The sequence below is a fragment of the Schizophyllum commune genome, assembly GCF_000143185.2.
Source record: "Schizophyllum commune H4-8 unplaced genomic scaffold SCHCOscaffold_3, whole genome shotgun sequence".
Lineage (NCBI taxonomy): Eukaryota > Fungi > Basidiomycota > Agaricomycetes > Agaricales > Schizophyllaceae > Schizophyllum > Schizophyllum commune.
The window spans coordinates 390,605-406,357 of NW_026089540.1; the positions used below are offsets into that span (position 1 = coordinate 390,605).

The 15,753-nt window shown below is 53.3% G+C and overlaps 7 protein-coding genes across 7 annotated transcripts; all 7 read left to right on the forward strand.

Annotated features, from left to right (window-relative positions):
- Window positions 1-825: 825 nt before the first annotated feature.
- SCHCODRAFT_02613804 (uncharacterized protein) lies at window positions 826-1,782 on the forward strand. Its single transcript, XM_050344629.1, has one exon. The coding sequence runs from the start codon at window positions 1,140-1,142 to the stop codon at window positions 1,599-1,601; it is 462 nt and encodes a 153-aa protein (XP_050201475.1). The 5' UTR covers window positions 826-1,139; the 3' UTR covers window positions 1,602-1,782.
- A 416-nt stretch (window positions 1,783-2,198) lies between these two features.
- On the forward strand, window positions 2,199-7,654 carry SCHCODRAFT_02491908 (uncharacterized protein; the record flags this gene model as incomplete). The annotated part of the gene is made up of 6 exons (XM_003033574.1): window positions 2,199-2,335; window positions 2,367-2,583; window positions 2,982-3,155; window positions 3,345-4,100; window positions 5,703-7,470; window positions 7,551-7,654. The coding sequence occupies 6 exons, from the start codon at window positions 2,199-2,201 to the stop codon at window positions 7,652-7,654; spliced, it is 3,156 nt and encodes a 1,051-aa protein (XP_003033620.1).
- A 619-nt stretch (window positions 7,655-8,273) lies between these two features.
- Window positions 8,274-9,062, forward strand: SCHCODRAFT_01091125 (uncharacterized protein; the record flags this gene model as incomplete). The annotated part of the gene is made up of 1 exon (XM_050341007.1): window positions 8,274-9,062. A coding segment is annotated over one exon (789 nt), but the record flags the coding sequence as incomplete, so codon positions are not given.
- Window positions 9,063-9,083: 21 nt separating this feature from the next.
- On the forward strand, window positions 9,084-9,953 carry SCHCODRAFT_038950 (uncharacterized protein; the record flags this gene model as incomplete). Its single annotated transcript, XM_003033575.1, has 2 exons — window positions 9,084-9,576; window positions 9,751-9,953. Coding segments are annotated over 2 exons (696 nt in total), but the record flags the coding sequence as incomplete, so codon positions are not given.
- A 456-nt stretch (window positions 9,954-10,409) lies between these two features.
- SCHCODRAFT_02491195 (uncharacterized protein) lies at window positions 10,410-10,694 on the forward strand (the record flags this gene model as incomplete). Its single annotated transcript, XM_050342945.1, has 1 exon — window positions 10,410-10,694. The coding sequence occupies one exon, from the start codon at window positions 10,410-10,412 to the stop codon at window positions 10,692-10,694; it is 285 nt and encodes a 94-aa protein (XP_050201477.1).
- An 846-nt stretch (window positions 10,695-11,540) lies between these two features.
- SCHCODRAFT_02491722 (uncharacterized protein) lies at window positions 11,541-12,067 on the forward strand (the record flags this gene model as incomplete). Its single annotated transcript, XM_003033576.2, has 2 exons — window positions 11,541-11,760; window positions 11,814-12,067. The coding sequence occupies 2 exons, from the start codon at window positions 11,541-11,543 to the stop codon at window positions 12,065-12,067; spliced, it is 474 nt and encodes a 157-aa protein (XP_003033622.1).
- Window positions 12,068-12,623: 556 nt separating this feature from the next.
- On the forward strand, window positions 12,624-14,612 carry SCHCODRAFT_01091735 (uncharacterized protein; the record flags this gene model as incomplete). Its single annotated transcript, XM_003033577.2, has 6 exons — window positions 12,624-12,815; window positions 13,151-13,227; window positions 13,430-13,806; window positions 13,855-14,101; window positions 14,151-14,360; window positions 14,405-14,612. The coding sequence occupies 6 exons, from the start codon at window positions 12,624-12,626 to the stop codon at window positions 14,610-14,612; spliced, it is 1,311 nt and encodes a 436-aa protein (XP_003033623.1).
- Window positions 14,613-15,753: the final 1,141 nt, after the last annotated feature.

The following is a 15,753-nucleotide window of genomic DNA, read 5'->3' on the forward strand; positions in this document are numbered from 1 at the left end:
CGATGCCTGCGAGCGCAACGAGGAGCGGCCGCGCGTGCCAAAAGTGGTGGGAAAGAGAGGGGGAAAAGTGCCCGAGATCGCTCAGAATGACGGGGGAGAAAGGAATAGTGAGCTGCGCTGTGGAATAGCGCGCAGGGGGCGGTGGCCAGCCGCGCCAGAATGGTGTGGATGTTCGGGGCCACTGAAATCCGTCTTGGGACCGCGCGGATGTCGGTCCGGACGTCCGAGGGGCGTCCTCGTCGTCTTCGATGGCCCCGGGAACACGCCGATAGGAGTGCAAGGGCATCCAAAGTATATAGAGCGGAGGGGGAGGGTATGAAGAAAATTTATAGACCGTCTGAACTGCGATCTGCTTATAGATTGTGTGCCAAACATCCAAACACTTCATATCTGCGCTCAAATACATGGTTTCTACATTCCTACGCTATATCTAAGATGATGAATATTGTATACTGTACGTACCAAGCTAGAGAATGAACCTCCCTACCCGCTACAGCTTGTTTGAAACCAATCCGCTCAGATCAGAACGAGATATAGCTCAAAGACTCTGTTTTCGAGTGTGAAGAGGAGGAATACATTGGTTTGCACGAAGCGCGTCGGGATTGAAGCTCAAGTTGTGTAAGCCACAGAGATCGGTTCGCTACCATACTTCATATATCTACTACCCTACTGGTATACTACGCTAATCTATCCTTACTTGACCATCTAGTGCCCCTCGGCTTGCGTCCGAGGCCATCGAGTACAACAACGACGAAGCCCGGACATCGGACCGAGTCGCCGGCCCGGACATCCGCCGTGTCGTGGCGGCGTGTTCTTCACTCCCAACCACCACCTCGCCGCCCGCGCCGCTGCCCCGCCCGCCCTTCCGCCCTCCCCTCTCCTCCTCTCATCACTAACACGAGATAAGACGCGTTCTACGCGTTCTCCACGCGCCAAATGCGTGTCTGACGCGTGTCCGACGTCGGCCGAGCAAGCAACACCTAGGGACCGCCTGCGGCGCGCGGCTACGTGCTGGGGCACGGATAAGTCGCCCAAGGTGTAGGGGAAGATGCCAATGCATCTCGCAGGTGCGCCACTGCGCTTTGCGCCCCGGAATTCTATTAACACATCATTTCTCCATCTCTCAGCCTTTCTACAGGATGTCTCCCCATAGCGCGCCTGACGCTATGGGGCGGTGTTTTATCCAGTCTCCACCACGCTCCTCCCCTTCCCCGATGCCGAAACGCGTCCCCGTGTCGAGCACGGCCCGTTCGAGTACCCACCGCACTGGCGAATTCGCGGTGCTGGGCTCGGCACGGGATGCGTATATCGACGCTCCTAGGCCGTCATGGCTTAGGAGCTGTCGAGGCCCGCAAGCGCTAGGCCGCTCGCTCGCAATCGCGCAGGTGCACACTCGCTGGCCGGCGCGCGACCGTGTGACCGCGGTCACACACCTCTCCCCCAACCACCACCACCACTACCACCACCTGCGCCACCTCTCCCGCGCGCGGTCTTCCTTCCGCCTGCGCTTCTCGCCCCCAGCAACCCCCCTACCTCAAGTCCCCGCAGCCTACCCCCTACCTCACGGTGGCCCGCGCTCGCGCCCACCAGCCGTGCCCTAACAACCACCTCAACAGCAATGCCCGCCGAGCAGCGCGCCTCCAGCCACCACCCCCCTCCTCTCCCTATACCCTCCTAAGCACGCGTGAGTAGGCGCACTCGCTCTTGCGCGCTGCCTAGCGTGGGTCGCGCCGGCGAAAAATTTTCGCCTGCGCTTTTTGTCCCTTTTCTGCACATCCCCAGCGCTTTTTAGGTACATTGTATGTATGTACTGTACTATACATTCATTTTCTTTTGTTCTATGCACGGCACGACGCGAACAGCGGCGGTGGCGCGCGCGCGAGCGCGACGCTCTCCGACGCGCTGACTAAGCAGCTGGGACACGCGCGAGGGCGGCGCATCAGCCGCCGCAGTGCGCGTGGCAACGGCGGCGGCGGCGGAGCGCGCGCGTCGCGTGACGCGTGCTGCGGGAAACTCCGACCGGCGAGGTCGGGGGGTCGCCTTCCGCATAAGGCGGCAGGCCGGAGGCTCACCGGCGACGTGCCGGGGGCCTGTGGCTGTGAGGACAGACCTGTCGCGAGATTTGCAAAAGACCTTCGGACAAATGCCGAAGTCTTTTGCAAAAGACCTACCTCCACAGGTGACTGCCGAACTCCGCGATGGCAGTCGCCGACAACAACATCCAGCCAGATATTCATTTAACTTCGGTCGATGCGAACGAAGTCTCCTTCTCGCCCCTGTCTATCCGCTTGGACGACATACACACCGCGTCGCTGTGGTTCGATGCGAACCATCAGTATAATTCGTCACTGTTCACCGCTCTCCAGGTGGACAGGTTACTATCGTCCCCACCGCCTTTTGGCGGCTTGGGTATCCGCTATTCCCCCGCGCCTTCAGGCGGACTGGGTACATTATTTCCCCCACCGCTTCGCGGCTTGGGTACTACACTTTCCCCATCGCTCTTACGCGGCATGGGTACGATCCAACCTCCGCTGCCTCGCGGCCCGGGTGCAAAGCTTACTCCTCCGCTCTCAGGCGGCTTTGGTGGGTCCCCAGCTCGACCACTTTCCGACTTAGATACGCAAAGTTTTCCTTCGCTTCCTGGCGCTTTGGATAGGTATCATATCCCCTCTCCGCTCAGCGGCATGCGCACTCCCGGATTGCATACAGTAGCATCGCTTGAAAGTGCTACACCAATCACTTCTGCGCTTCCTATGTCTTCACTACTGCGCGACTTGCGCGTCGTCCCTCACTATGGCAGCGTGGGATATGATTCTTTGTTTGTGGAAACGCGTGTGTCGCTTCTTGGGCCCTCTATTCATCACTTTTGCGCCGCTACGGGTAACGAGACTGTGCTTGCACTGCGCAGACAAGCGGAGGAATCGCAGCATCCTCCTTTAATGCTGCGACATTTTCGTACGCTCTTCCCATCCGTGTTTCAGTCGCTACCATCGTCTCAATCCGAGCCTGATCTAAGAGATATTATCGAGTTGTTACGAGTTGCATATGCTCGCGCCATGCCCCGCTTATGGAAGACGTGTGTGTATGGTTTCTTCGAGCAGGACGTGATATTAACAGGCATCATGCAGCTACGAACCAATGCGAGGGGTATCCGTGTGAGTCTTGCCAGGAACTGCATGCGCAAGTGGGACTACAAGGCTTTACGTGCTGGGAAACCTGGTGATCCGTCCATGGCGGATTTCACTATACAGTGGGATGCACCGAACCTTCTTCCGTTTTTGCCGTTCCATTCAGGCCTTCTTTCCATTCTTATACTTCCGCTGCGTCCTTTACTAGATCCCCAGCCTATTCGCACAACGGACATCAGTTACTCCCATCGCACTAAACCAGTGAGCGCACGTAAACTACATTGGCTTGTACGCTTCATGATGGGCGGTGGTGGTACAAGCAACCGGATAGACTGGGGCACGCTGCAAAAATACGTCAAAGACGGGAGGAACAAGGATTTTGGGAAGGACGTCAAGTTCTCCATAGTCGGTTACGGGGACGAGGATACAATGAAGCAGCTGGCAAAGACGGACGATTTCTTGGTCGCTGACATGCCCTTCGTAAATAGTTTGTGGCATATGAGTAAAGCACAGCTAGAAGACGCGGTTAAGTTGCATCACATCGATGAGGCAGAACTACGAATGCAGCGTAACTTGGGCGAGAAAAGGTTGCTTCTGAGTCAACACGAGTGCGACAATCAGTGCTCATCGAAGAGAAACGTCGTTCTACTCAAGAGGGTGTTGAGTGCAGCGGAGCGAAAGAAAGAAGAGCGTAGGAGGAAGAAAGCTGCGACCAATCCTCCATGCGTGAAAGCGACCGACGCGCCATCGTCTTTCCCACCGGAACCAGTGACAGATGACTTAAAGGAGGAAATTGTCCGCGGCTTTTGTGAAGATACCGGCAAGGAGAAACTAGAGGAAACCGGCTGCGCATGCTGTGGCATCCTCTGTAATAAGGCATTGTCAATGCCTGCCAATGACAGAAAGCTAGATATGAGCTTGTTGATTGAACCACACGCGACGAGGAAAGAGCGCTCATCTGAGAGCGAGCCTGTGCGACACATTGACGACCCTATACTCGCCCCAGGATGTGACCGCATGTGTCATACCTGTTATGATTACTTGCTGAATGGGATTCGCCCTCCGATGGCGCTGGCGAACGGTCTGTGGTTAGGAGAGATACCGGATGTGCTCAAAGGGCTTACCTATACGGAAATGCAGATGATCAGCAAGGTTCGACACAATAGAGCGGTTGTCCGAGTGAGATCGGGAAGAGGTAAAATGATCGCCAACGTTGTAATGTTCTCCAGCCCAATACCGCAAGTGCGCGATGTCTTGCCACCTCTGCGTAAAGAGTTAAACGAGATCATCGCCTATACCTTCCTGGGAACTGCGAGACCGACACCGGAGGACTTCAAGAGAACTCCCATGTTAGTGAGGTTAGAGGTCGTAGAGGCTGCGCTGGCGTGGCTGAAGTTGAACCACCCTGCGTATAAGGACGTGGTCATCTCGCAGGAGCACTTGAACTCTTATCGGGTTGAGAATCCGCTCGTTTGGGAGTTCAGAAAACTTGATGAGGACGACAGTATTCAGGAAGCCACCGCGACAAGTATGGCAAACGAGGATGTTGACGCACCCGATTCTGGCCCTTGTCCTTTCGTTGTCCATGGGCTCACCTCGGAAAAGTTTTCCAAGATGACAATAGATCAATTGAAGGCAGCCGCACTTGAGCACCTCCAAAGCGGTGGTTCTGTGATGGGAATAGGTCACGACGAGAAACCAGAAGGACTCTTCGATAATCCAAAAGCTTACCCTTCGATGTTTCCTTGGCTCTTCCCGTACGGATTAGGTGGCATCGGCATGTACTTCGGAGGACGGGGATCATTATCCTCTAAGGCTCAAAAGAAGCACCTACTGTTATATCATGATAAGCGCTTCCAAGACGATTTATACTTCCCTATGATAGCGTTCAACCACGAGCAGATCAAGGCATGCGCGACGGCTAGTAACATATTAGCGAAGAGATCTGACTGGCCTATAGTGAAAAGAACCATATACACGATGAACCCAATCGTCATGGGGTCCCTATCCAAGCGCATAGAGGAAGGGGAAACTGTTGTCGCCGATACGGATGACGAACGAACTTGCTTTCAACTCTTGCGCCACGTCGATTACGTTGGGGGCCACGTACAAGGATCCGTCACTGCGAAGAAGTACATGCGAAATGAGATTTGGTCCATGATCAACTTTATGGGCGCACCGTCATGGTTCATTACATTATCACCCGCCGACAGTAATCATCCCATCGCTCTGTACTTCGCTGATCACGACTTGGTGTTTAAGCCGCGCATCAGAAGCTGGTCCGAACGCAGTCGTTTGGTTGCTAGAAATCCTGTTGCCGCCGCTCGTTTCTTCAACGTCATGGTATGCGCTTTCATCAAACACGTACTCGGCGTAAATGCAGAACACCGCGGCCTGTATGGTCCGACATCAGCGTACTACGCTGCCGTCGAGCAGCAAGGCAGACTTACGCTTCACTTGCACACGATGCTGTGGATTCGCGGGGCCCCGTCGCCTCAATCAATGCGCGAGAGGTTGCTCGCAGATGACAGTGAGTTTGAGAAAGAGATGATCAGATATTTGGATGAGATGCAGACAGGACAGCTACTGACCGGGCCCATGGAAGTGGTAAAGGAACGCATTCCTATTAAGCCACAACAAAAGAGCGAGGAAGGCGACATCCATCATCTACACAGACCCGAAGACAATGAAAATACGGGTAGTCAGGACGCACCGACCGAACCCGCAGAGGATCCCACGCAGACGATGCCAGTGCCACCACCCGCGCCCTGTCATTGCGTAGAAGGCCGATGTTCCTGTAAGATCAATCAACGAAAGTGGTGGAATTCATTCAAGCAGACCGTTGACAACTTGATACTTCGCGTTCAGATACACAAGTGTATTCGCAAGCGGGCCGCGCGTAAAGCTGAGTCGGACAGCACAGGGAAAAGAGACCCATTGGAAGGTATCAAAGGATGCAAAGGCGATGACGACGTGTGCGATGCCAGGTTTCCGAGGGAATACATCGAGCAATCCTTTGTCGACCGCATGACCGGTGCTATTCACTTGATGAAGCGCGAAGTCATGATGAATTGCGTCACTCCTGTCCTTACCTATCTTATGAGAAGCAACACCGATACGACGAGCTTGCAATCAGGAACATCGATGAAGGCTATTGTCATGTACGTATCAGATTATATCACGAAAACCTCGCTGAAGACTTACCACATCATGTCCTGTATAAAATCGGTATTCGAGCGTAACGCCCCTTCGTTCGAAGGATCGGTGGACGATAACAAAAGCGCAAGGAGGCTTATGGTGCAAATGGTGAATGCCTTGGCGCCGCGCATGGAAATTGGCAGTCCTCTGGCAGCCACGTACTTACTTGATCTTTCCGACCACTATAAGAGCCATGAATTCTCCCTCATCTGGTGGAAGAGCTACGTCAACAGAGTGCTTGATGACTGTCCTGATACGGCGCGTCCAAGAGCTTTTGAAGAGCGCGTCGTCGTGAGGAACGAGGACGGAGAACTTGTCGGAACTTCCATCATCGACGATTATATATATCGACCGACTCGTTATGAGAATTATAGCCTCTTCGAATGGGTGCAGTGCTCAAAAAAGTCCAAAAGGACGCCGACGCAACAAAAGAAATTTATGGGGGAAGACGACGACGCACCTGATGAGGAAGAGGAGCTACCGACGCTAGATGAGTCCGATACGCCACGTCAGCCGGACATCCTACCCCCTCTCCCGCGTATTCCCAGAGTCGTTCCCTTGATGGATGGAAGTCAGACGTCGCCTATGCGCATAAATCGCAGGCCTATATACGAAGCATTCTTACCTGAACATCCGCAACACACCTCGCACCACGTCTGGTGCGACGCTAGCAAAAGGGAGTACATCATACCAAACTTTGTCGGGGGTTCCCTGCCAAGAAGCGATCAAGGTGACCGTGAATACTATTGCGCTACAATGCTCACCTTGTTTGTCCCATGGAGAAAAGGTACAGATCTTAAGCGCCCGGAGTACAACTGGGACAATACCTTCAAAGACCACGTCTTCAGCGAACGAGAGCAACAACTCATGGCTAACTTCAGCTTGAGGTACGAGTGCGCGGATGCGCGAGACGACTACAGGAACGAGTTGAGGAAAAAGAAGAAAGCGGCCACTGTCAACTTCGACACCGCCGGTGATGGGGATGACAATAGTGAATGTGGATGGTACGGCGAAGACCTTGACCTGGATGTACCGGATGACGGAGAGACCGGTCCCAAGTGGAATAGAAGACAAGAAACTGTTGACATGGCGCGCACATACGCTACCGTATCCAGATGGGTCAATTATGTGCCTGGGGAAAAATGTGACGCTGGAACAGGAGCATTTCAGCCAACGAAGACAATGAGAGGTTCTCAATGGGCGGCGTACATTGAAAACCTGAAGCAATTGCTGTTCCAAGGTCGGACCAAGAACTTGCCTCGGGCACGTACGACCACATTGGACGACCAGTCTACTGGTACGCAAGGGACGTCCGAGACTGGCGTTAAAATCCTCCCGCCGTCCTATTTCACCGCAGAATATGCCAATGACAAACCTGATCTCGCGAGCCTGCAAGAAGACATTATACACCGATTCAAACTGAACCCGGACCAGCAAAGGGCGTTCACCTTGATCTCGAATCACGCGAGTCGCAAGCAAGCCGAACCGCTCCGTATGTTCTTGGGTGGTATGGGCGGCACTGGCAAGTCCACGGTGATTAAAGCCCTGACCGAGTTCTTCAAACGGCGGCAGGAAGAGCACAGATTCCTGATCATGGCACCAACAGGTGCAGCGGCGGCGCTGCTCGATGGGTTTACATACCACTCCATACTGGGTCTAAAGTGGGGTTTCAAGAACGAGAATACGGACAACTTGGACAGTAAAAGTGTCCGGGACATTCAACAACGTCTCCTGGGAGTGGAGTATGTCTTCATCGACGAGGCATCTATGTTAAACTGCTCAGACATGTATCGCATAAGCGCAAGTATCGCTAAAGCACGAGGAGTACATGACTTACCTTTTGGCGGTATGAACATCATCTTCGCGGGAGATTTTGCACAACTGCCTCCGGTTCGAGGATGCCGACTGTACGATAGGAAAGTTCAGACCGATGTCGAGCGCAAGCGAATGTCTCTGGCCGTTCAGAAGAACATCATTGGTAAAGCAATCTGGCACCAAGTAACAACAGTCGTCATATTGACGGAGAATATGCGCATGCGTACTGCGACCGCAGAGGATCGGGATTTTGCGGATGCTCTAGCGAACATGAGATATGGCGCATGCACAAGGGCGAATATAAGCTTACTAAACTCATTCGTAGTGGGCAGCGAACCAGGCGCGCCAGATCTCACGGACGAGAAATTCAAAAATGTCTCCATTATTACCGCGCGTAACGCGGAAAAGGACGCTTTCAATGAGTTAGGCTGTAAAAGATTCGCGGAGGAGACAGGGCAAGTACTAACGTCGTTCTATTCGTGCGACTACCGTGCTGCTGAGGAGATGGCGAGCGGTCCGTCTCGAAAGAAAGGTCGGGGTCGCAAAAGGCCTATCAACGCGGGGTCAGGCCTATCGGACGGAATGCAGAACACCCTTTGGACGTCCCTACCATGCTTCACGGAGCAGATACCCGGCAGATTGGACTTGTGCATAGGAATGCCGGTGATGATAAGATCGAATATAGCGACGGAGCTGTGCATGACGAAAGGGCAAGAAGGCGTTGTCTGCGGATGGACAGCGTCAATGGGTAACCGCAAACAACGGGTTCTGGATGTACTCTTCGTGAAGCTTGTGAATCCGCCGAAGACGGTCCACATCGATGGCCTGGAAGAAAATGTGGTTCCGCTATCCAGACAAGAAGAACGAATCACCTGCTTGTTAAAGAACGATGATGTTATCACCATCGATAGGTCTCAAATCCCTGTCCTGCCAAATTTCGCTATGACCGACTATGCTGCGCAGGGTAAAACGAGACCTACCAACGTCGTCAACCTCACAAACTCGCGGTCACATCAAGCCGTGTACACGGCGTTATCGAGGAGCTCGTCTGCGGATGGAACGGCTATCATGACTTCGTTCGCAAGCGGTCTCATTACCAAAGGAATGGACGACCAACTGAAGAGAGAGTTCAGAAATCTTGAAGTTTTGAACGATATCACGCGCCTGCGTTACCATAATCAGCTACCTGCAAGCGTCGAAGGGGACACAAGAAACAAACTGATCAAATCCTTCCTCAACTGGAAAGGCGATGACTACGAGATACCGGGTTTGCATGAGGCGTTGCAATGGAAATCATTGAGTGACTGGGACGATCTAGACACACCGTTCGGGCGTCAGTCATGGCAATACGCAGAGAATGAGAAGTCAGAAGCCGTCAGCCAAGAACCTGAAACGAAGGGCAGTAGAAGCAGTGCACGGAAGGGAAGTAAAGGTCGTCACATAACGGACTCGCAGGAGGCAGCCCATGATAACGCGCCTACGCCGGAAAAAAGAAAGAGGAACAGCAATCGATCGACGGAACGCACAAAACCTTCGAATGACAGTGCCCATGCCCCGAAGCGTGCTCGACAGACACGTCCCGACAGTATGATCAGTAAGCGTAAGCGAGACAGAAGTAGCGTGACACAGAGCAATGAATCCCTGGTTAGAAAGAAGAGGAATGGAGCGAAGGTAGGGGCACAATCGACCGCAGTATCGGAGACGCACGTACCTCGGGGATACGAGTGGAACTCGACTGACTGGAGTTGTCCGTACGACTCGTTGTTCACTATCCTGCATGCAATTTGGAAGGGAGAGCCGCGTCGCTGGTCGCCCGTACTGGCCAATAGCACCGTCTTCGCCGCAGAGCTGCAAAGACAATGGACCGCCTACGAAGAAGGACGTGTGCGACAGTGGTCAACTACCAGGGACGTTGTGAGACGCATGCTGAATGACGACGCACCATTAAACTTTCCATACGGCCCTTCGCCCGCGTCTGTGGCGAGGCTCCTTCGTGCTGTCATCGGCGAGGAGACATTAGTGACGAAGACTAGTCGGTGCCCCGATTGTCACACGACTCGCTCGCGAGACGTACCAATTCTACGACAAAATGCTTCGCTGTACACGGCGAACCTGCTGCGCGGTAGACGCCCAGCATCATTCACTACAGCGTACTGGTTGACAGAAGTGCTCAAGGGCACAAGTCGGAAGCAGACGTGCGCCCTATGCGGGGCGTATGTTGCCGTGGACGTGTCCATTCTGCGTACTCCTGATCTACTATGTCTTGACATGACGCAGGAAAAGCTCGTGATCTCTCCTACCTTATCGTTCAACGGCGCTTCAATGAAACTCAGAGGTGTAATCTACGGTGGACAGAATCACTTCACCTGCAGAGTTGTCGACGACGACGGCCACCTATATCGTCACGACGGCATAGACAACGGAGAAGAATGCGAGAAAGAAGCGGAGCTGACTAGGATACTGCCAACAGATCTAGGACTATGGCGGTCGCGCGGCGGCAGCATCAAGGTTGCATCCTTCGTTATATATGAGCTCGAGCGAAGTGTATCATGAAAGCACATACGTGAAGCAGTACCCGAAGCGACGAAGATTATGAGAGACGGAGAGAATGTATTGACGAGGGCGCCACAGAGAATACGGTCGGCAAACTACAAGCGCCCACACTGATTAAGTGGCGTCCATCATGTGGCGTCAACCTTTTTGTGGCGCTCCCGGTCAAATGGTGTAGGCACGTGATCGTTCACACGTCGCGTGCAAAAGGGCGTGCATGAATACACACAGGCGTTGCAACGTATCCTGGCTTTCCTCCGCTACTTGGCGTTCTCTTCTGACTAGCACGAACATCTATTCAGCCGCGGCGTCGCGGGAACACGCGCACTCATGCCAAGGGACTTTTACTTCCGCGCAAAGCCTTCCGACTCATTTGAAGGGCGGCGTCAGATAAGTATCCGCTCTCTTTCACTTACGCTCCTTGTCACTTCTCCCCATCTTCTTTCACTCATACACGCTCGTGAAGAGTGTATCGAATGATACTGTACGCACCAACTACCTATCATATCTTCGTTCACTAAACACGCGAACAGTCCTGACACCTGCGATGATCTTCTATGCTCATGTCTCGATCACTCTGACTTGATGAGCTACGCCCGAGCATGCAAAGACACGCACAGGACTGTGTCGGGATACTGTAGGCGCGCTTTTCAGATCCACAGATGCCTCGCACGATTCATGAGCGAAGCCGACGTCGTGCGCTTTCGGCTCCTTCAGTATCATACGGGCGTCGTCATCGCCGGATCTGTCGCCGTGCAGTTCTTTTCGCGAGACACTTTCCACGATGGCGACCTGGACCTATACGCCGAGCGTCAACATGCCTGGACGACTTTTCATTTTCTTCTCAGCATGGGATACTACTTTTCTCCAAGGCAGACGCAGGAGCGGTCCTTGGATGAGGCACTGGATCAGGCTCTCAACGAGGACATGATCCCGGATGATATCCACTACGACGACAGGTCCATCCTGGATAGCTTCTCCTTCAGGCTGCCACATCGCCGTCGCCCTGTCGTCCAGGTAATACTTGTGCGTACGTCGGCTATCGACGCCATTATGAACTTTCACTCAAGTGCGTTCTTCCTCACAAATACAATCCTTCATAATCTGAATGCGCGCACGTAGCGATCGTCATGAATGTCATTACCTTTCGCTCCGCGTACTCTTTCTTTCCGAGGAGCACGTTCATCAAGAAGATCGGCATCTGCTTCGACGAGGACATCTCCCAGAGCGCGGCAGCGAAGTACACATCACGCGGATGGTCGCTCGTGAACGAATTAGACGAGGCCGAATACTACGAGTTGGGTGGAGAAATTCGACGTGGAGAACGATATGTTGGCGATTCCTGGACATGGACTATCGATCTCAATATCGAGTGAGTAGATGACATACTTCGCAAGCAAGAACGAGCTCAGGCCTTCTTTTCAGCGTGCGGCGCTACGCGGACCTTATACTTTTCAATTCATGGGAGACGACATGGAACACGACGCTTCGCGGTGTCTACACAAGACCAAGCATCTATCGCTTTCTCTCCGACAGTCTCTGCCTATGTTGTTCGGGTCGCATCTTTGCGAACGTCAACTTGTCTCGGTACTTCAAAGAGAAAATATACGCTCGTCCACTGCATAGGTACTTGCATCTTCACCGCTCCATGCCTGCTCCTCACATCACTTGCAGACGCCACGGGGACGACATCCTGCGCGTCGTACTTAGGACAGGATCCCACTCTCTGTTCTGGGTCGATCCGCCAGCAGTCGCTGATGCTTCGTTTGTAGAAGGCGCAGCTACGAGGCTGTCTCGCTTTCCTCCCCCACATACGATAACAGCGCATCCTTACAGACACGAGGCCCAGCGCGATAAAGAAAAGCATTTCGAGCTGCCTGTAAGCGGCATGGGCGTTGGGCCCCGCTCGGTACGATTCTCACTTGCCCTCGAATGAAAGCTGACATGTACAATGAGTTTGCTCCGCCTGTGCGATGCGCAATCGCGCAACCTACCCCCGCCGGCACATCGGAGAATTTCGAGGACGACGAGGACGACATTATTTGTCTCGGAATGTCGTTCAAGATCATTCCTGGGCTCTTTCAGAAACCGGACGCCCCTCGACGACGGATTCCTCAGGCACAGGTACGCAGCTACCTTTTGCCGCGAATTTCACTAGTCGATTTACACCCGTTCACAAGGCACGACCGACGAAGAAGCAGCGCACAGACACGCACCCTTGACTGGTATCCTTAGTATTAGGCATTATTGTTCGGCCTATGATGGGCAATGGAAACAGAGGGAGTCGATTCGCGCTCATGATGTGACGGAGGATGGTTGCCAGGCGTGCTGTACATCGACAGGTACGTCTGAGTCAATTTTCTATTTACTTCCGCACCGGCGCAATGGATGGGCTGACACGGATAATCCAATGTATCTTTTCTGGGGCACGAATCTCGACTTTACTTCTATATTTCCAGCGCCCCAACGTCGGCTGCAAAGACCGCCGGACCCCCATGAACACGCTCACACCACATCGTCGCTCAATCATGACACTGTAAATGGTGCTACCTACTCGAATGCCCGAGCTAATCTGTTCGCAGTCCTGATACCTGCGACGAGCCTCTGTGCACGTGGTTATCTCTGACCGATCTTATACGGCTGGCAAGTGTATGCCGTGACACAAAAGACACAGTCGCGAGATATTGCGCGGGGACATACACGCTGCACCGTTGTCTCGCTTCTTTCCTTAACTATAGCGCGGTCAACATCCTTCGGGACATAATGGAGCGCACGTCGACGGTGATATCGGGCGACATCGCGCTGCAGTTCTTCTCACGCATCACACTGGACAATCCTGTCCTTGATTTATACACCGAATATCACCATCGATACGCCGTCGTCAACGGCGTCATTGCCCTTGGGTACCTCTTTCGACCACGGGTTTCCCAACCATCGCACGTTGAGGGCGCACTCCATCACCTATCGTACAATCAAGAGAAGGATGACTATGTCAATAGCATTCATGGCGTCCGCGATGTACTTGCTTTCACAAGTTCGTCTACTGGAGGGGTCTGCGTACGAGTCTTCATCGTCTCCGGTTGCGCCGTTGACGCGATTTTGTCCCAACCTCACAGTATGTGAACAAGAGTTCAGAACGTTCAGTCAGCTCATACGAAAACAGCCATGCAACACAACATCATAACCTTTCGAGCGGCGTACTCGCTCTACCCCAAGACGACGTTTGTCGACAAAATCTCTCATCCAGTAGACTCGCTCGAACCCAATGTGCCGGCGAAATACGCGGCTGAAGGGTGGACGTGCGCAAGCGAAGTTACTCGCGCGCGATTAGCGCATCTACCGAGAGAGCTACGAGCGAAGAGCAGATACGTTGGCGATGAGCATACATGGACTATCGATTTTGATACTACGTGAGTTCACCGGTAGTCTGAGCAAACGCGCGACCTTATTATCATGCAGACGGGACCGGCCACTGGATCCCACGCTCTTCAACTCGTGGCACCTGCTGTGGTGGGAGAGAGAGCGTGGGCAACAAGTACTTGAACCGACGATTGAAAGGCACGTATACATCGGGCCCAAGTCCTGGTTGCAAAATCGAGTGCTTGGAGATGTGGATCATATTCGCGAGTTCACTTGCGAACTTGGTACAACGCAGTCAGATATTCATCCGTAAGTGGAATTTCAGCCTGCCATGCGTCTCTGACCACTCCCAGTCATTCAATCGAGGATGTACTCAAGGCCCTCATAAGAAGCGGTGCTAAACATTTATTCCACGAACGCCAGCCTGCCCCAGCCATAGTCAGGCGTATGGATGATGTTGAGATGCATCCCATGGTTGTCCTCGGTATCCCGCAGCTCATCCTCGACTCAATCGATGACGATGTACCGCGGAAGACAAGGGAGGCTGAGCAACAAGATTAACATGTGTCGGATGAGGCTGTAGGGTCAACTACCGAATGCTCGTCATACTTAATGTAGGTTAGCTTATCTCAGAAAGTTATCATGGGCATTTTAGGAATGTACCGAGACCTCACTAGCTAGATCGGACTAAGAAATGAAGTCAACAGCAAAGTGGTCGATCAACTGCTGGGACGCACGTGGAAGCCGCTGATCGCCGGCGGTACCGCACTCACGTGAACATAATCCCGTGTCTTCACCCCTCTTTCCCAAGCGTCTGTCACTCGCGACACAACCATCGCACTCGAATGGCACAGATTGCAACGCCTTCCGAGGCACGCTCCCTCAAGCGTACAATGCGTAATCACTGATTGACGCTCGCACAGATCGCGGACGTGATCGAAGCAGCCATCCTCGCACGACACGAAGCGAATCAAGGACGACTAGAAGCCACAGAGGAGGCAGCAGCACTGGCCGCCGAGGTGGAAAGACTCAGCCACGAGAACGAGTCTCTCAATAGAGATCTGGTGATTAAAGAAGAAGAGTCGCAGGATCGACAGCACAATGTCACCACAGCCAGACGAGCGTACCTAGATGCGATGACTCGCATCGATACCGCAAGCAACGTCTTTGTACGTCTCTGGCGAAACTTCCCATTACCACGGAACTTATCGATACACTCAGGCGGCAATCATGGCAACATTGCCTCTATGCGAAGGTTGTCAGGCTCCCGCTATCGGGCATGTATTCCCATGCAACCATCGAACGTGTGGCGGGTCCTGCCTGATGGACGTATGCCCTGACTGTTGCTGCTTGACCAGATACGAGGCCTGCCCTACTCATGGGCACACAGTCACTTGTGATGTGGGCGGCTGTGGAAAAGTCGTGGACAAGGTCGTTCCTATCAAAAGCTCTCCTTTGCAGACAATCGCTGTAAACAATTATGCGGAGATGAAGCAAGTGGTGCATTTCCGCGACGCATCCGCGGCACTTGTCGAGCAGTGGGACGGCGAGAGAGGAAGCGACAGTGACATGTCGGACGATCAGATACAAAATGTATAAATTACGAACTTTTGTTATGTGTTCCACTCATGAGCATGCTTAGGCTCATATCCACAACGCACAAGAATAGCCGCAGGTCTCGTACATGCCCTTAGGGCCAGAT

What these genes read in the sequence shown, in the direction of transcription:
- SCHCODRAFT_02613804 (XM_050344629.1), top strand. Translation starts at nt 1,140, where the DNA reads ATGTCTCCCCATAGCGCGCCTGACGCTATGGGGCGGTGTTTTATCCAG.